Source organism: Lepidochelys kempii, chromosome 3 (assembly GCF_965140265.1).
Source record: "Lepidochelys kempii isolate rLepKem1 chromosome 3, rLepKem1.hap2, whole genome shotgun sequence".
Classification (NCBI taxonomy): Eukaryota; Metazoa; Chordata; order Testudines; family Cheloniidae; genus Lepidochelys; species Lepidochelys kempii.
The window spans coordinates 114,194,619-114,215,409 of NC_133258.1; the positions used below are offsets into that span (position 1 = coordinate 114,194,619).

At 40.5% G+C, this 20,791-nt stretch overlaps 1 protein-coding gene across 9 annotated transcripts in view; it reads left to right on the forward strand.

Annotated features, from left to right (window-relative positions):
• MTHFD1L (methylenetetrahydrofolate dehydrogenase (NADP+ dependent) 1 like) overlaps window positions 1-20,791 on the forward strand; it is a 247,910-nt gene that overhangs the window by 93,082 nt on the left and 134,037 nt on the right. For 6 of the 9 annotated variants that reach the window (XM_073337644.1, XM_073337645.1, XM_073337649.1 and 3 more), the window contains 2 exons: window positions 1,869-2,009; window positions 7,467-7,535. In XM_073337644.1, coding sequence (XP_073193745.1) covers window positions 1,869-2,009; window positions 7,467-7,535 — 210 coding nt within the window. Of the gene's footprint in view, window positions 1-1,868; window positions 2,010-4,575; window positions 4,816-6,909; window positions 6,992-7,466; window positions 7,536-10,286; window positions 10,566-20,791 lie in introns of those variants that run through there. The other 3 variants (XM_073337648.1, XM_073337650.1, XM_073337652.1) reach the window with 3 other exon arrangements.

Sequence of the window (20,791 nt, forward strand, 5' to 3'; positions counted from 1 at the left end):
TTTCTCTAGCAAAACTGTAGCAACTTGCATGAAAGCTGAAGGGAGGCGCATGGATTACAAGAGAAAAGAGTTGGGAGGAACACCAGGCAGTCATTCTTTGTGGCTTATGCAGATGCATAAAATATTAAGTTGCGGCTGGAGCAGCTGTGTATACAGATGCTTTAATAAAGAGCCAATTTATTTTAATAAATCTAGAATCCTCTCATGTTAGTACCCAGCATGAGGTACATGAAATAAGGGCCTGTTGTGGGTCCTGATCCTGCAGTCTTTGCAGAACTTGGGCCTAATGTATTTACAAAGTGCCTGTCACTTTGGTGTCTAAGTCAGCGTTTCTCAAATGCGGCTGGGCTTTTCTTGCAGCCACAGCCTCCTTGGCAGTGATGGGGAGGGTGGGGGGGCACAAAGCAACAGCCCCTTCTCTGTGGCTGCCAGTAGTGATTGAGCCCTGCCCCCCTCTGGGGAGACAAAAGCTGGAGGAATAGGTGAGTTCCTCACCTTGCTGGGGGGGGGGGGGGAGGAGAGGTCGAGCTTCAGCCCTGGGGTGGTGGGTGGCAGGCTCCAGCCGAGGGGCTTCAGGATCCATTCCTTGGCTGCCCGGCAGCAGGCTCTGGCCCTGAGCTCATCTCTTCTCTTCCTCCTCGCCCCCCGTCACCCCTGGCCCTTGCTGCCTCTCCCAGTGCCCCATTGCCACTGGCCCCCGCTGTCTCCATACCCACCTCCCCATCCAAGGCTTAATTTGTCCCCAGGCTTGCCGGGGCTGAGTTAGTCTTCTATGAAAAGTGATATTTATATGTTTCTTAATATCACTTTTCTTAGTAGCTAGCAAGTCTTTAAAAAAGCAACCAAAGAAACAACAAGAAAAAAAGACCAGGAACACAAATAAGGTGCTTTGCACGTTCTTTCTGTGTAGGTCCGGTAAAGAATAGAGACAACTGTACATTATTTTTATTATTGTCTGAAAAAAAAATCCTACATAAATAAATTACAACGATTTGGACTTGCATATGTATTTGTTTTTCCTAAAGTTAATCAAATATTTTAGGAAAACTGTCAGAGTGGCCACCAGCAAGAGTTGGTGGCCGCACTCTGAGGCCACCAAACAAATTGTTGTGAGAATCCCTGGTCTAAGTATCGTCAATGAGATACTTCACTTGTCAGGGGTTTAGTTTGAATCCTTCTAAAGAAGTATTGCAGTTTATAGATCTATTTCTACAAGAGCAACAGGACTGGTGTTGCACAAAGTTCCTGTGTTTTTAAAGTTACTTACATGTTAATCCAGGAGGAGAAAAAAGCACAAGTTTTATATGCTAAATCCAAGAAAATACTATTTTAAAGGAACATTGTCCAGTAGTTTAACCCCCCAAATTCAGAGTTTTGTAAATTAAAAATTACAAAATGTAATATGAATATATCTTCATGAAATAGAGGATTTTTTAAATATTCAAATCCCTGACCAATATTCTAAACCCAAATATAAAGGCACTTGTGCATGTGATGTGGAAAGTGAAACTGACCAGTGTTGTTTCACTGACCACACAAGGGCCTGCTGGTTCAGCAACTTGAACTCCCATTAAAGGAAGTAGCAGTTGAGGGGTTCAGTCCAGCAAGGTGCTGAGTCCCCAAATGAGTGAAATGCCAAAACCAAAACACAAAACTCTCCAAAATCTTATCATTTTAAACATCTAATTTCCTATTCACTGTTAGTTATTTCAGTTTGAATAATCTTAGGTGTTGTTAATAACAGTTAAGAACTTTTTAAATTTCACTCTCAAGGTAATAATCATATTGTATTTCTTTTAGTTTTGCTCTGAAAGTATTCTCTTGCCTGCTTCTGGTGTGGTTTACTGCTCTTACTTTTATCTTTGTAGGCTCAGTTTGACATTGCTGTTGCAAGTGAAATCATGGCAATCTTAGCACTGACCACCAGCCTGGCAGATATGAAAGAGAGACTGGGAAAAATGGTGGTGGCTAATGACAAAAATGGACAACCAGTGACAGCTGAGGATTTGGTATGTACGGTAGAAAAGCCCTGTGAATAACTCCTGACTCTTTTGCTTTGGCTGCTGAATCAGTAAAATGGCAGATGTACACTATCTTTTAGTTTGTTTTTAACAATGCTTGTAGGGCTTTAAGGGTTAGGCCCATTTGATCCATAATCTGGCCACAGTTGGAACAGGATGTAAACTTACCTTTGTCCAAGCCTTCTGGTAACTCTGCTTTGAAACCACTTGTCACATAAGCTACTTGGGTAGATTTCCACATCTCTAAGGCAAGCTAATTAGATGCTACAGAGAATGAAGGAGCTCCTTTTCAGGTGGTAATGTTTGCTATTGTACTTCTATAGTATTCTCAAATATTACAGTGGTGGCTGCCTGATGAATACTTGTAGCAGTAATCTTTTTTAAAAAAAATGTTCTTAACTGAGGTTAGTGATAATGTTTGTGAAGAATTAACTTTACACATCTGCAAGATCTGTTTTTTAAGGACACACATTGGTTATTCTTATTCAAGCATCCATCCAGCAATCCAGGTTGTCTGCTAAATTGCCCCTTCCCACTTTCAGCTGTGAAAGAAGTATATAAACATTTTTCTTGGCACCAAATCCTAACGCCATAAATAGCCAGAATGTTGTCAGCAGCCAGCATTCTACACTGTATGTACATTTATGATGTCTGCCTTGTATCCCTTCATCTATACAAATCCTCCTTCTTTTCTCTTCTTTGGCCTGTGGGATCCTAAGTGGATAATAGCAGTTAGCAGGTTTTTCATGAGTAGACAGTACATCCTGGCCTCAGGAGCAGTGGAAGTTTCCTAAAAAGGGGGGGGGAGGGGGCAGGCAATCAGCGCACAAGCCGTGGCCCTTCCTCCCAAGGCACTGCCCCGCACCGCTCCTTCCCCCTCCCAGGGCCCCGCTCCCCCCTTGCTCCTCTCCACCCCTTCTCCCCATTGCTCAGTTTAGCATTTAGCTGCTAAAATCCTCAGTCTCTGCAGAGCATGTTTAAACTGATTTTTTGAAAGCTTGTAACTTAGCCAGATGTGGACAGTTTTTCACAGAGTGCAAAAGGCACATCCCTGACACACAGGTCTATCCCCTTGCCAGATTTCAAGTGCCTGCCCCAAAGCCTTGGAACGTTAGAGCTTTTCAAAGAGACGGTCACCAGAATTTTTTAACATCAAAAAGCATCATATTTTTCAATAATCTCATTCTCAAAAATGGCTGAACTGTTCTGGCTTAAATTTGACTAAATAAAATAAAATACATTTCAGCCTGAGGCAGATACCCAGGATGGAAAATTTCTGCCTGAACAGGTAAAGTTTTCCAAAGCTATAAGCAACTGAAAGCAGGGTTTTTATAATGGGCAACCTTAATAATAGGCAACACTACCAGCCACGCCTAGAATTTGTATAGATAAACCAAATTCCACGAATTTCTGTTGCCCAAAATTTATTTTTATACATTAAAATGATATTTTGACAAATAGTTTCTAGTTCATTATTTAATTTACATTAATCTAAACCATTAATCCTCTGTCTCTTTCATTTGTTTCTGGATGTGAATAATGTTTAATACTCTGTACAAAAATGCAGTTGCTCTTAATTTCATCCTTCTATGCCACATATTTATGATAACACAATAATAAAACCTAAAATATACATTGGCAGATGGAAACCAGATACAGAGCAGGTTGGGGAGCAGGAGAAGAAGTAGAGAGAAATTAAATATTTCATGAATTGAGAAGACGGCTTCCACAAGTGTAATGAATTAAATATCTAGCATCTGTAATGGAACGTAAAGAATTATTTGCTAAAATGTGAGATCCATTGTACAATATTCAGAAGGCTAAATTTCTTTTTTGGCTGCTATAATATAGTAGAAGCTTGATGGACAGGTATCATATCTCCATGTCAAATTAAATGGGTATGCCCTAGTTTAGTATTTCAGCAGCTGTGAATAATATTAAACAAATATGTAGCTATTTGTTTAGTAAAAGAAGCTTCTCAGGTTATTATGCAAGTTTTTTTTAACAATTATTAAAATATATTAGATTTACAGTGTCATTTTTATTTTATAAGTACTTTATAGCCCAAATATTTTTTTTCTGCAAACTTAGGCCCCAGTCCGTCAAAAACACATATGCTTAACTTTAAGCACAAACAGGTCTTGTTGAAGTCAGTGGGACTACTCAGATACAGCTATTGACAGTCAACGTTTTTGTGTTTAATAAACAGTTTACTGTACTAAAACTTCAGAAAAATGTATCCCACACTTGGTATTCTTATGACTGGAACAAAGAAAAGTCACAGTTACTCAATTTCCTCCTAGGGAACCCTCTGTTGTTCTCCTCTGCCCTATGGTCAGTGTTCTTGAAATGTCTTTAAAATCTGTAAATCAGCTTTCTCATTTCCTAATGCGCTTCATGCAGTCCAACCTCCTCTCTAAAGCCAGATCTTCTCAACTGAGGGTGCTTTGGATAAAGCTCTCATGCACTTTGTAGTAGGCATTGTCTCGGAGGAGCACAACTGCCTCAGTGTCTCACAAATGGAAATGTGGGGTAAATTTTTCAAAAGCACCTAATTCCTGTTTTCAAAAGAGACACAGGCACTTGAAGACTTAAGCTCCTAGATGTCTAAGTCATTTTTGAAACTGGGACTTAAGATTCTAAGTCACTGAAGTGCTTTAGTAAAATTTTCTCCATGGCCTCTAATGTAGCTGGAACCTGATCCATGAATGGTATTGAAGATTAGGCCCAAGACTTTGAATTGGCTTTGGAAGTGGACTGGAAGCTGGTGGAGAAGTAACCGTTCAGATCTGAGGTACTCATGGTGGTCTAATCCATGGAGAATGTGGGCAGACACATTATGTACCAGCTAGAGGCTTTACATTATCATCACATTGAGCTTCAGACACAGAAATAGAGTCCAGAGTTGACAAATGTATGGATCACTGTGGCCAGGTTTTTGTCTGGGAGGAAGAGAAGAAATTTACAAGCAAATTGGGAGGTGTAAACTAGTTTTGGTTTTTTTTTAATTCAGTAGCATTGTTAAGTCATCTAAACTCAGTCAAGAGTCAAACAAACTCTCGGCTTTGAACCACCCTGAAACATATTGCCAGTGGGAATGTGGGGAGGGGTGCTTCTTGGTTAGTTCTACAAAGCATTGCAATACGAATATTTTTCCATTCGTTCTCTGAAAATATCAGTGTGTGCTTGTTTCTTTTGGCGTGGGGTAATGATTCAGGTTAAATAAATGTGGTTCCATTACCTATGAAAGTGGCAAACAATGTGTGATAGCATAAAGAATTGCATCATAGGAACAAAATTTTGTCTTTTTGTTAATTAAAGTCCTTACCTTCATTTTTTGGCAGTGTTTTTACTATTGGAATGTACTTTCTAGCATGTATGTATTGCACTGCTTTTCACGAGGTGGAATCTGAAATGCTCCGCTGTGTGTCATAGTCCCTATGCGGCTAACAACCAACATTAGTTCAAATGGTAGGGGACTGCGCTTTTGGAATAGGAGAATGAGAATTCTACCCCAACTTACTACTGTAGTGTTCTGAGTGGCCATAGTGTGCAGCATTGGCAAAACAACAGGCTTTTATGTTCATGACTTTAAAATGTCCGCTTGTTTAACTAGGAAGAGCAATGTTTGACATGTTCTGTATTTGATTTCTAATCTCACAATTCAGTAACCTGAGATTTAATGGAGAAATTGCTAAAAATGAGAAATGTTTAGTTTAATTTTAAATTGTTAGGCTTTGGGGTGGGGAATTCAGTGCTTCAAGTTTTGTTTGGTAAATGCTTCAGGTTTTGGAAATGAGTCAAGTTGTTTCCTTGTACAGCAAGTAAAGTCATGTTGAACAGATGAAAAATCTAATATCCTTTAAAATCTACGCTTTACAATTTTTTTTAAATGTCCAGAATATAGGGAATCAAAAGCAATGGCATCATCAGTCATTTTTACTGAATAGCTTGGGGGCAATAAAGAGGAAAAATATATAAATAAAGTATAGAAGTGAAAATGAAGGTTTATAAACTTTCAGAATATAGCATATGGTACACTAGTTGATTGAGTACTTAACTTGATGCTGACTTTTCAATGGCATTTCATCTCAATTTTTTTCTTTTTGTCTAAAATAAATGACCTGTTCTTAGCTACAATATGTTATTTTGGTGGGTTTGTGGCTGTATGAAAAGGAACAGTGAGACGTGGTGACAATCTGATTTTTTTTTAATATGTCTATTTCATGTGTCTCTGTGTTTATCATTAGACTGTTAGTCAGAGATGGAATAGCACCTTCTCTCTCTATGCAAGAAGTGATAGACCCATATCCATTTTGGTAACCATCGGAATTTTGCGCTTCTTTGTTTCTGATCCCCAATATGTAAACAAGATTTTTTTTTAAGAAAGTAATGTGCAACTGAAAATCTATTCAGTATTAATCCATAGACAAAGGACAAATATATTATCTCATTACCATTGTCTCATCCCATTTCAGTGTAGTTCATTTTGTGATGACTGGATATTTAAACTCTTGTAAAAGAGAGACTTACAACATGGCAATATTTAACAAAGAAATCATAAAGTGTGGCCTCAGTTTCCTTAATTCATTATTACCAGAGGAAAAGTATCATACATTATTTCTTTCTCTTCTGGAGACCTGGGTTCAAATCTGATGTTACAAGTGAAAAATTAATTTGATGCAAATTAGTAGTAATAGGAATTATTGCAAAATTGCCTCATAATGTATTATTTTCAGGGTTTACATTGCTGGGCCTGTTGGTTCAAATGTAGATTAATTGGCAGAGCTGTTTGAGGAGTTCTGTACAGTTAGTACAGGGGAATAAAAATGAGAGGCAATCTCATGGTATCTATTTACATTCTCTTCTCAACCATATGATTATATAGATCTTGCAGAGACTACCAGTTCATTTCTCCACCTTTGTACCTAGAAACCCATGCTACTGATGTCCATTCTCTCATGAACGAAGTACGTCTTTCATTTCTTTGTGTAGTATTGGCAAGCTTGTTGTCCTTTCCTTTCTTAATGTTCTTGATGGGCCTACACTTTGGTTCTCTTTCCTCTCCATTTTTGTTCTTTCTCTCCTGTGAGTGACCTTGGGCTAATCACTGTTTCTCTCTCTGTCTCAGTTCTCTCTCTGTGAAATGGAAAAAATATTTCTCTACCATATTTCTCGCGGATGTTTTGAGGGTAAATCCATTGATATTTGTGAGGCATTCTGATACTATTGTAATAAAGGCCATAAAGTAACTAAATCTAAATAGATTTCTCTTATAATGATGATTGCACAGTATTACAATGTGTACAGTGAAAAACATTTCCCTTTTTTTGTGAACCAGTTTTCCCTTTAGAACTAAAGTTTTATATTTCAAACTCATTAAACTTAAACTGTTTGAATGGGTATAAAATAGGGATTCTTATAATGTGCACTCTTGTTTTTTAGGGAGTAACAGGTGCTTTGGCAGTTTTGATGAAGGATGCAATTAAGCCAACACTAATGCAGACTTTAGAGGTGAGTTCAACTTGTGAACCTTTTTTAGATGTCTCGTTAGTCCTTGTTTTAAGATTCCATATTACTCCAGCCATTCTTCCTTCACTTAACTTTTTAGGGCTCAAAGCAAATTTATATGCTTTAACTAATTAACTTGAGCTGTGTTAGTTCCTCCCTTGTATTTGCTTTCCGTGAACCTTTTGGCCTCACTTATGGCTTTGACGTGAGTTCCAGACAAGGAGTAGTGAATTGTCCCAATCACAGTCTGCCTTCCATTTCCACCTTAATGTGATAGGAAGGAAGTACCCTGCACTAGGTTAGGTTTCTACCTGATGCATACATCAGGTAGTTATGCTGTTGGCTCGTTGAGTGGGTGGAACCAAGGCTCTCACTAAATCCTTCCTCCTTGGGTGGGGAATAGTGGAGAGGAAATAACAGCCTCACAGAGGTTGCTCTCCCCTACGCTGCTGTCTGATTCTGAATTATGGAACATGGGAGACCTGAAACATGGGTGCCTTACACCCACTTATTGCCTTGCATGACTGGGCTTGCGCCTGCAGTCTGACCCTTTATTGACGTAATGTTTGTAGAGAAGAAATTGAGCTTTGTTGCTTTTGGAAAGAGAATTTAAAATTTTCTTCGGGTCAGTATTTTTACCAGAAATCTGACAAGGATTATGCTTCTCCAGCCAGAAACAATACAGGGTGACTTCTGACCAATCACAACAAGTGAACAATATTCTTAAAAAATAGTTTTGAATAGTTCATATATTTTAGGGAAATTGGAATAGCAACAAAATTCTTTGAAATAAATTATTAGTTGTGGATTATTCGTTTGGTTCTATTACAGGAATTTATATTGAGCAAAATAAATAATGGAGTGTTAGAAGCTTAGTTTGTGTCATCCTAGAAAACTTTGTGCCAAATGCAAGTAGCTCTCTGGCTTTTTGTACATAGATTTTTATTGTTGAGAAATTCAACTGTAATAATATTTAGTCCATGCCGTGATACATACAACTCCCTATCCACTCAACATATTGAAATTAATTCCCCAGTTTTTAAGAATTTCAGCACACAAGAATTCAAAACATCATCAATTTTTTCGTTTTGAGTTTTTTTAATGGATTATTGGTTACAGAAGGAATTTGATACAACATGTTTTTGATTTCATCCAAGGAATGTTGTTATATTAAAATAGTTTGTCATGCTGTGCATTTCACTGTAGTTTTCCTTTTTTGAGCAGAATAGGTTTCTCTTGCAAAGGTTTTTCTTTCATGCAGCTGTATAAAGAAATGTATCCGCAAAAAGAAAAGGAGTACTTGAGGCACCTCAGAGACTAACAAATTTATTAGAGCATAAGCTTTCATGAGCTACAGCTCACTTCATCAGATGCCTACAGTGGAAGATATAGTGGGGAGATCTTATATACACAGGAACATGAAACAATGGGTGTTATCATACAGACTGTAACAAGAGTAATCAGGAAAGGTGAGCTATTACCAAGTAAAACTATTTCCCCTTGTTTATTTTCCTCCCCTCCCCCCATTGTTCTTGTCAACTGCTGGAAATGGCCCACCTTGATTATCACTACAAAAGGTCGTCCCCCTCTTCCTGTTGGCAATAGCTCACCTTTCCTGATCACTCTTGTTACAATCTGTATGGTAACACCCACTGTTTCATGTTCTCTGTGTATATAAGATCTCCCCACTATATTTTCCACTGTATGCATCCGATGAAGTGAGCTGTAGCTCACGAAAGCTTATGCTCTAATAAATTTGTTAGTCTCTGAGGTGCCACGGGTACTCCTTTTCTTTTTGCGGATACAGACTAACACGGCTGCTACTCTGAAAGAAATGTATGTGTGTTTTGGTGACATTCAATAACAGAAACCAGAGATCACCCAGAACCAAGAAAAATGCTTCCATAAATTTGGGTACTAAATTGGTATCCAGACTACCTTTTGGGGTACATCAGTCATGAAGTAGCTTTGATTCTGCTGTCTGGTTTGTATCACTCTATTAGCACTAAAAGAAAAGGAGTACTTGTGGCACCTTAGAGACTAACCAATTTATTAGAGCATAAGCTTTCGTGAGCTACAGCTCACTTCCTCAGATGCATATCGTGGAAACTGCAGCAGGCTTTATATATACACAGAGAATATGAAACAATACCTATTCCCACCCCACTGTCCTGCTGGTAATAGCTTATCTAAAGTGATCATCAGGTGGGCCATTTCCAGCACAAATCCAGGTTTTCTCACCCTCCACCCCCCCACACAAATTCACTCTCCTGCTGGTGATAGCCCATCCAAAGTGACAACTCTTTACACAATGTGCATGACAATCAAGTTGGGCTATTTCCTGCACAAATCCAGGTTTTCTCACATCCCCCCCACCCCCATACACACACAAACTCACTCTCCTGCTGGTAATAGCTCATCCAAACTGACCACTCTTCAAGTTAAAATCCAAGTTAAACCAGAACATCTGGGGGGGGAGGGGGGTAGGAAAAAACAAGAGGAAACAGGCTACCTTGCATAATGACTTAGCCACTCCAAGTCTCTATTTAAGCCTAAATTAATAGTATCCAATTTGCAAATGAATTCCAATTCAGCAGTTTCTCGCTGGAGTCTGGATTTGAAGTTTTTTTGTTTTAAGATAGCGACCTTCATGTCTGTGATCGCGTGACCAGAGAGATTGAAGTGTTCTCCGACTGGTTTATGAATGTTATAATTCTTGACATCTGATTTGTGTCCATTTATTCTTTTACGTAGAGACTGTCCAGTTTGACCAATGTACATGGCAGAGGGGCATTGCTGGCACATGATGGCATATATCACATTGGTGGATGTGCAGGTGAACGAGCCTCTGATAGTGTGGCTGATGTTATTAGGCCCTGTGATGGTGTCCCCTGAATAGATATGTGGGCACAATTGGCAACGGGCTTTGTTGCAAGGATAAGTTCCTGGGTTAGTGGTTCTGTTGTGTGGTATGTGGTTGTTGGTGAGTATTTGCTTCAGGTTGCGAGGCTGTCTGTAGGCAAGGACTGGCCTGTCTCCCAAGATTTGTGAGAGTGTTGGGTCATCCTTCAGGATAGGTTGTAGATCCTTAATAATGCGTTGGAGGGGTTTTAGTTGGGGGCTGAAGGTGACGGCTAGTGGCGTTCTGTTATTTTCTTTGTTATATGTTATTTTATATATAATATTTTATATTATAATTATATAATATATATATATAATAATGCGTTGGAGGGGTTTTAGTTGGGGCTGAAGGTGACGGCTAGTGGCGTTCTGTTATTTTCTTTGTTATATGTTATTTTATATATAATATTTTATATTATAATATATTATATATAATATATATAATATATATATAATATATATAATATATATATAATATATATATATAATATTTTATTTTATATATATATATTTTATATATATATATATATATTTTCTTTGTTATTTTCTTTGTTATAGCTCACGAAAGCTTATGCTCTAATAAATTGGTTAGTCTCTAAGGTGCCACAAGTACTCCTTTTCTTTTTGCGAATACAGACTAACACGGCTGTTACTCTGAAATCTATTAGCACTGTGTGTATCTGTTCGGAAATGGTATCATGTAAAGAGCTGTTGTTTTGCTGTGTTATTTTAAAAGAAAATTATAAATGTTAGAATAGTTTTATTTGATTCATGGGCATTTAGTCATGAGAGCCACACTTTTATTTTTCAGTTATTTTTCATTGTGTATTTGTTTATTCACCCTTCTACACAGTACTGATTTCTGCCTTTTATGTGGCACTAGTCTGTTCTGGTTCATTCCATGCTATGGCTGAAACATCCTGTGATGGTTTTCAGGGTACCCAGGACTGTGAGTCACCTTCTCACTGCGTGCCATCCAGTGAGAGAAACTTGTTTGTGCTTAACAGAGTATCAGCTCCCTGATACCACTAGCCTGTTGGCCACCCAGTCACTCCTTTGGGCAATGCCAGCCCTGACTTCGCCTTGCAGGTTAACAAACAATGCACTTGAGTCCCTTTGAAGCATTCCTCTTTAATGTCCGGGCTCCAGCCCCTTCTCCACTGAACACTCACAGAAATAGCAGGTCTGCTGTCCTCAAGGGACAATATACACATCAGATGGTATGATTCAGTTCAGGATCAGCACCTTGCTTATTGCCACAACATTGAGATATGCTTATCGTGAAATCAAGGATAAGTTTTTACCCGAGGTTTCCCCACTCTCTCGCCCTTGTTGACTTCATATCCCTTTGTTGACTTTGCATGTAAATGTGTCTCCACTGTGTTAGTTTGCAGTGCTTAATATACGTCCCGACAGAGAGACAGGCGAATAAGCGTTTTTATCTGACAGGAAACCTGTTTCTCCATATGAGAACATATTTTCAGGATACATATATAACTCCTTACCCTGTATCTGTATGTACGTTTCACCAGCAATATTAATGACCAGTGTGACTCTGGCTTTCATTCAAGACCTCCTGTGAGCAAATTTCAAGACCCTCCTCCAAAGCTTAATGGAGGCACTAGAGCTTCAATGAGAGGAAGAATTTTTTTTTAATATGAGCAAAATACCTTACTCCTAATTTCATTCTCGGAGATGACTGAACCATTTTTGCTGAAACTTTTAAAATAAAATAAAATCAGCCTAAGGCAGACACCTGGCATGGAAATTTCAACCTGAAGAGTTGTTAATGTTTGGCAAAACTGTAAGCAACTGAAAACAGGAGCTAATAATAGGAAGTATTGGGCACCCTTAACAATAGGTAATGGTACCAGCTCTGCATATAATAAATGTCGCACTTCAGGAACTTTTACATCTGATGTGGCTATTATGCTAGTTTTAACTGTACATAATGTTTTCATAGTGTTTTATCCATGTCTGTCATGAATGATACTCTTGTGAACTGCTCCTATAACATTTGACATTTATTTATACAATGTGTAGCAGAGAAACAACAGTATCTAACAACTCTGTGGAGTGGTAATATGGTTGCCCTGTAACTCATGTTGTAGTTAAAGTACAAATCATAGCAAGGGGTGATAAATACCATAAACACCTTGTCAGCTATTGATAATCTTGCATATTTTGCTTTATGCATGATTTGCTTCCTGCAATTTTTTGATAACCAAGAATTTCCCTTATTAAATGTATACACTATGCTGTTGATAGTTTGTATATATAGTTTTTTAGGAATGGGTCGCAAAATAAGTGGCAGCTGTACATTTCGAGGCATTGTGAAATTCTCCATAAATTTTTAAGGGGCCTTTGGAGATGTCTGATGTGGGTCTTTGGGGGGGCATTGCTTTTATAGCTACAAACGTCATTCTGAGAAGATTTTTAATCCATTTGTTCAAGAGTGTGCCTGAGGTGCCAAAGGTCTGTTCGGGGTTCATTCTCATGGGTAACCAGCCCGTGCTTTTTTGCTCCGGGAGTTTTGTTGCCTACAAGAGCTAATGAGAGAATGAAACTTTTAACTAACTCCCTTCTATTTTCTGGATTTTCGAACTCCATTGAGCTATTTTTGAAGTCTTCGTTTGTCTAGTGAAACGAAGATTAAAAGCTCTTTAAAAAGATTAAAAGCTCAGGCCCTATATGTATCTAAAAGTGTGTCAGATTAAGGTGCCTCAGATGCAGTTGTCTCTGATTAAACGTACCTTTGGGGTTTTTGCGGCTGAAGGTCACTTGAACCAGACAATTCAGGACACATAACTTTAAAAAACATGCTTTAAGAGCAGACACTGTGGAACTCTTTTTCAGCTAGCTTTAGTTGTCATGTTTTAAAACAGATCGCTCGCAGTGCTGTATGAAAACTTACTGAACAATAAAGTCCAAGGTAAAAATAAATTCAGTGGACTAGAATCCACAGTAGATTTTGATATGTTAATTTTACAGCTGTGATAGTTATACAGGTAGTTCATTTAATGTGAGATAAATTGTGGATTATAGAAACAAACAGGCTAGATTTGTAGAAACTATTAAAAGCCTTATTAAAAACAGCATAGGAGGAAATGGTTTGTTGTTTGTTTTACTTAGATTTTAAGCTGTTTGGAGCGGGGGCCATCTTTTTGCTATGTGTTTTGTAACTTGCCTAGTGCATGATTAGGGCCCCTAGGATCTGCTGCTAACAATAATAAGCTTTGAATAGAGGGGAGGATCATATGTTTAGAAGCTCACTTGCAATTTGAAGGTTTCCCTAGTTCAAGCTGAGTTTTTGCATAAAACTCTACTGGCATTTCACTTCTATAGTCCCTAGAGGACATAAAGGAACACTGACTCAAAAGAGTGGGAGTATAGTGATGTTGATAAGCTATATCATTCTTTTTGTTCTAAGACATGATGTTTGTTGCTCTTTCTTTCTGGTTTTGTTCCACTGTTTCATCTTTAAAACATGTACAGCAGAGTAGCCATCAGATGGTTCATGGGAATTGTCTATCTTTTCAATAACATCCCCATCACACACATGTGCACTCACACAGATGTGTACACGCATTCTCCCACAAAGACAAATTGTGTTCTCACAGAAGGATCCTGAAATTTTATACGTAGGAGTCTAAAGTACTCTTTTGTCTGCTTGAAGGAAAGTGCTTGTGTATGTGCAAATCACACACAGATAAAATATAAGATTAGATGATTGTAGTTGGCATTCTGTAATGGTGAGGACTAAAAATAGTGTCATTAAAACAGAAAAATCATTTTAAGGGTTAAAAGTAGGTTTGTCAAGCGATTAAAAAAATTAATCATGATTAATTGCCATTTTAATCTCCCTGTTAATAGAATATCAATTGAAATTAAATATTTTTGGATTTTTTCTACATTTTCAAATACATTGATTTCAATTACAACACAGAATGCAAAGTGTGCAGTGCTCACTTTATATTTATTTTTCATTACAAACATTTGCACTGTACAAAACAAGATTTAGTATTTTTCAATTTACCTAATACAAGTACTGTAGTGCAACCTCTTTATCATGAAAGTTGAACTTACAAATATAGAATTATGTATAAAAAATTACTGCATTCAAAAATAAAACAATGTAAAAATTTAGAGCCTTCAAGTCCACTGAGTCCTACTTTTTGTTCAGCCAATTGCTCAGACAAATTTTGTGTACATTTGCAGAAGATAATGCTGCCTGCTTCTTGTTTTCAGTGTCACCTGAAAGTGAGAACAGGTGTTCGCATGGCACCATTGTAGCCGGCATCGCAAGATTTTACATGTCCGATGCGCTAAAGATTCATGTCTACCTTTATGCTTCAGCCACCATTCCAGAGGACATACTACCATGCTGATAATGCTCATTTTAAAAAAAAAATGTGTTAATTAAATTTGTGGCTGAACTCCTTGGAGGAGAGTTGTATGTCTCCTGCTCTGTTTTACCTGTATTCTGCTATATATTTCATGTTATAACAGTCTCGGATGTTGTTGTTTTAAGAACACTTTCACTGCAGAGTTGACAAAATGCAAAGAAGGTACCAATGTGAGATTTCTAAAGATAGCTACAGCACTTGACCTAAGGTTTAAGAATCTGAAGTGCCTTCCAAAATCTGAGAGGGACGAGTTGTGGAGCATGTTTTCAGAAGTCTTAAAAGAGCAACACTCCAATGCAGAAACTATAGAATCCAAACCACCAAAAAAGAAAATCAGCCTTCTGTTGGTGGCATCTGACTCAGATGATGAAAATGACCATGCCTTGATCCGTACTGCTTTGGATAGTTATTGAGCAGAACCCATCATCAGCATGGACACATGTCCTCTGGAATGGTTGTTGAAGCATGAAGGGATGTACGAATCTTTAGCACAGGAGTCTCAAACATGCGGGTTATTTTCTGCAACACCCTCCCTCCCAGCGTTTACCTAGAGCGGCTCTGGCCCAGCGCACACCGGGGGCAGGGCAGGCTCCCTGCCTGTCTGCCCTGCCCCCGTGCCACTCCAGGAAGCGGCCAGGACCTGGGGGTGGGGGTGCACAGGGATCTATGTGTTGCCCTGGCCACGCCTCCAGGTACCTCACCCGAAGCTCCCATTGGCCGCCGTTCCCAGCCAATGGGAGTTGCGGGGGGGCGGTGTCTGGAGGCACAGCCAGGGCAACACAAAGACCCCCCCCCAGGTTCCAGTCGCTTCCTGCCCCCCCCCCCCGGTGCGCTCTGGGCCAGAGCCCAGCCCCCAAACCCCTCCTACAGCCGAACCCCCTGCCGCACTCTGCACCCCTCCTGCACTCCGACCCCCTGCCATGAGCCCCCTGCTTCACCCTGCACCCTGACCCCCTGCCCTGAGCCCCCTGCCTCACCCCGCACCCCTCCTGCACCCTGACCCCCTGCCCTGAGCCCCCTGCCTCACTCCACACTGCTCCTGCACCCCCTGGGGTCAGGGGGAGGGCAGAGTTGGGGTGGGGATTTTGGGGAAGGGGTTGGAATGGGGGCAGGGAAGGGGTGGGAAGAGGTGGGGCAGGGGAGGGACCTCATGGAAGGGGTTGAGTGGGGGTCGGGCCAGGGCAGCTGAGGGGCGGTCAGTGATGAGGCCCTCGGGCCAATGTATTTGTCCTCATGTGGCCCTCGTGGTCATTTGAGTTTGAGACCCCTGGTTAAGATGATAGGAAGGAGGCCAGCTACAGCGGTACTATGTGAATGCCAAGTGACACTGTAAACAAGAACTGGTCAGCATTATCTCCTGCAAATGTAAACAAACTTGTTTGTTTGAGTGATTGGCTGAACAAGAAGTAGGACTCAGTGGACTTGTCAATTCTAAAATTTTACATTGTTTTATTTTTGAATGCAATTATTTTTTATACATAATTTTACATTTGTAAGTTCAACTTTCATGATAAAGAGATTGCGCTACAGTATTGTTAAACTGATTAATCGCCATTCATTTTTTTGAGTTAATTGTGTGAGTTAACTGCGATTAATTGACCACCCTCGTTAAGAGTAATCTGGGTTTGTTAATTCTCTGAACTATTTTCTCTTATCAGGACTGAAGCATTTTAAATAATGTAAAGCAGATTTTAATAACTTCATTACTTCACTACCTGAACTCAATTACGATGATATTCTTTGCAGAATATAGACATTTGAGGTTAATTCTCACCTATAACAAATAAATTATTTTAAATATATTTTAGTGAAAATTTAAAAAGGAAGCAACTAGCTTTATTATCTAGATAATCTCAGGCTGTTTGCTTCCTGTCTCCAGTAAAGCATTAAAATATTTAATATAAAATAGGACTACTTGTGGCACCTTAGAGACTAACAAATTTATCAGAGCATGAGCTTTTGTGGGCTACAGCCCACTTCATCGGATGCATAGAATGGAACGTATAGTAAGATGAGATATATATGTGTGTGTGTGTATATATATATATATATATACACACACACAAACACACACACACACATACATATATATATATATATATATATATATATATATATATACACACACACACACATACATATATATATACAGAGAACATGAAAAGGTGGAGTAAGAGGCTAATTAATTAAGATGAGCTATTATCAGGTGCCACAAATACTGTTTTTTGCGAATACAGACTAACATGGCTGCTACTCTGAAACCTGTCATAATACAAAACAGTATTTCACTTTACAGCATTGGTGCTAAAGTCCATGTCTATTCAAAGAGTTCAATACACATAAAATTAAAAATATTCCCAGGCAATGAGTTGTCTCACATGTTCTGATTCATGCAAAAGATTTTTGTCAGTATCAGTTAGATAATATGCTTTGTTTAATTCTAATCCTATTTTGTGGATGCTCCTTTTCTGTGATGCTTACAAAAATCTTGACAATGCTTAGACTGCTGGTGTATGGAGACCACATCCTATTATACTGACCAATATTCTCTCATTGGTTCACTGTACTCCCTCGGGATCTGTATACATCTGTTCTCTCATCTTATACTGAGGGCTTGTCTACACTACAAAATTTAGTCAACTTGATCTAGTTCGACCTTGAGCCTCCGAATTAAGTCGATTGTGCGTTGCCACGCCATGCTCGTTGTCTCGTGGGGTGCGTCCTCACTAGCAGTCCTGCATCGGCACACAAAGCAGTGCATCTTGAGTAGCTGTCCCAAAGTGCAACTTGCCGTAGTATGTCTTGGGAACTTTGTGCAATGCCTCACGGGACCAAAACACTGTCATAGGGGAGAATGGGAACATTGCGTCGGCATACCATGATGCACTGTGCTCTCTCCCTCATATCAACAGCAAACAACCCAGTGGTTTTCGCGCCTTAAAATTGCCATGCGTACACCATAACCCCAGAAGCATGGCGCCTGCTCAGTTATGCACTCTCGCTATGAGCGTCTCAAACACCTCGCACCTTCTTCTTCAGTATTTCCAGACCCGAAGTAGGGCCCGCCACACAGAACATAGCGATGTCCTGCAAGCAGCCCTACTGTAAGCTATTGAAAAAAAAAAAACAATTCACATTTGCTGCTGGCAGTCACAGAGCAGCTGCACTCTATTGAGCACCGTTTCTGGTCCCATGAAACAGGCACTGACTGGGTGACCGCATCGTTTTGCAGGTATGGGATGACGAGCAGTGGCAGCGGAACTTTCAAATGCGGAAGGCCACCTTCCAGGAACTTTGTGCAGAGCTTTCCCCTGCCCTGCAGTTCAGCAACACAAAAAATGAGAGCTGTTCCTACAGTGAAGAAGCGAGTGGCAATCGCTGTTTGGAGACTTGCAACACCAGACAGTTACCAGTCAGTGGTGAATCAATTTGGAGTAGGTAAATCAACGATGGGAGCTGCTATGCTCCATATGTGCAGGGCCATTAACAGACTTAAACTGTTCAGGAAGGACAGGCAGAGCAGAAAAGGTGGGGGAGTAGTACTGTATGTAAGGGAGCAGTATGACTGCTCAGAGCTACGGTACGAAACTGCAGAAAAACCTGAGTGTCTCTGGATTAAGTTTAGAAGTGTGAGCAACAAGAGTGATGTAGTGGTGGGAGTCTGCTATAGACCACCGGACCAGGGGGATGAGGTGGATGAGGCTTTCTTCCGGCAACTCGCAGAAGCTACTAGATCGCACGCCCTGGTTCTCATGGGTGACTTTAATCTTCCTGATATCTGCTGGGAGAGCAATACAGCGGTGCATAGACAATCCAGGAAGTTTTTGGAAAGCGTAGGGGACAATTTCCTGGTGCAAGTGCTAGAGGAGCCAACTAGGGGGGGAGCTTTTCTTGACCTGCTGCTCACAAACCGGGAAGAATTAGTGGGGGAAGTAAAAGTGGACGGGAATCTAGGAGGCAGTGACCATGAGTTGGTTGAGTTCAGGATCCTGACACAGGGAAGAAAGGTAAGCAGCAGGATACGGACCCTGGACTTCAGGAAAGCAGACTTCGACTCCCTCAGGGAACGGATGGGTAGGATCCCCTGGGGGACTAACATGAAGGGGAAAGGAGTCCAGGAGAGCTGGCTGTATTTCAAGGAATCCCTGTTGAGGTTACAGGGACAAACCATCCCGATGAGTCGAAAGAATAGTAAATATGGCAGGCGACCAGCTTGGCTTAATGGTGAAATCTTAGCGGATCTTAAACATAAAAAAGAAGCTTACAAGAAGTGGAAGGTTGGGCATATGACCAGGGAAGAGTATAAAAATACTGCTCGGGCATGTAGGAATGAAATCAGGAGGGCCAAATCGCACCTGGAGCTGCAGCTAGCAAGAGATGTTAAGAGTAACAAGAAGGGTTTCTTCAGGTATGTTGGCAACAAGAAGAAAGCCAAGGAAAGTGTGGGCCCCTTACTGAATGAGGGAGGCAACCTAGTGACAGAGGATGTGGAAAAAGCTAATGTGCTCAATGCTTTTTTTGCCTCTGTCTTCACTAACAAGGACAGCTCCCAGACTGCTGCGCTGGGCATCACAACATGGGGAGTAGATGGCCAGCCCTCTGTGGAGAAAGAGGTGGTTAGGGACTATTTAGAAAAGCTGGACGTGCACAAATCCATGGAGCCGGACGAGTTGCATCCGAGAGTACTAAAGGAATTGGCGGCTGTGATTGCAGAGCCACTGGCCATTATCTTTGAAAACTCGTGGCGAATGGGGGAAGTCCTAGATGACTGGAAAAAGGCTAATGTAGTGCCAATCTTTTAAAAAGGGAAGAAGGAGGATCCTGGGAACTACAGGCCAGTCAGCCTCACCTCAGTCCCCGGAAAAATCATGGAGTAGGTCCTCAAGGAATCAATCCTGAAGCACTTACATGAGAGGAAAGTGATCAGGAACAGTCAGCATGGATTCACCAAGGGAAGGTCATGCCTGACTAATCTAATCGCCTTCTATGATGAGATTACTGGTTCTGTGGATGAAGGGAAAGCAGTGGATGTATTGTTTCTTGACTTTAGCAAAGCTTTTGACATAGTCTCCCACAGTATTCTTGTCAGCAAGTTAAAGAAGTATGGGCTGGATGAATGCACTATAAGGTGGATAGAAGGCTGGCTAGATTGTCAGGCTCAATGGGTAGTGATCAATGGCTCCATGTCTAGTTGGCAGCCGGTGTCAAGTGGAGTGCCCCAGGGGTCGGTCCTGGGGCCGGTTTTGTTCAATATCTTCATAAATGATCTGGAGGATGGTGTGGATTGCACTCTCAGCAAATGTGCGGATGATACTAAACTGGGAGGAGTGGTTGATACGCTGGAGGGCAGGGATAGGATACAGAGGGACCTAGACAAATTGGAGGATTGGGCCAAAAGAAATCTGATGAGATTCAATAAGGATAAATGCAGGGTCCTGCACTTAGGACGGAAGAACCCCTATGCACAGCTACAGACTAGGGACCGAATGGCTAGGCAGCAGTTCTGCGGAAAAGGACCTAGGGGTGACAGTGGACGAGAAGCTGGATATGAGTCAGCAGTGTGCCCTTGTTGCCAAAAAGGCCAATTGCATTTTGGGATGTATAAGTAGGGGCATTGCCAGCAGATCAAGGGACCTGATCGTTCCCCTCTATTCGACATTGGTGAGGCCTCATCTGGAGTACTGTGTCCAGTTTTGGGCCCCACACTACAGGAAGGATGTGGATAAATTGGAGAGAGTCCAGCGAAGGGCAACAAAAATGATTAGGGGTCTGGAACACATGACTTGTGAGGAGAGGCTGAGGGAACTGGGATTGTTTAGTCTGCAGAAGAGAAGAATGAGAGGGGATTTGATGGCTGCTTTCAACTACCTGAGAGGTGGTTCCAGAGAGGATGGTTCTAGACTATTCTCAGTGCTAGAAGAGGACAGGACAAGGAGTAATGGTCTCAAGTTG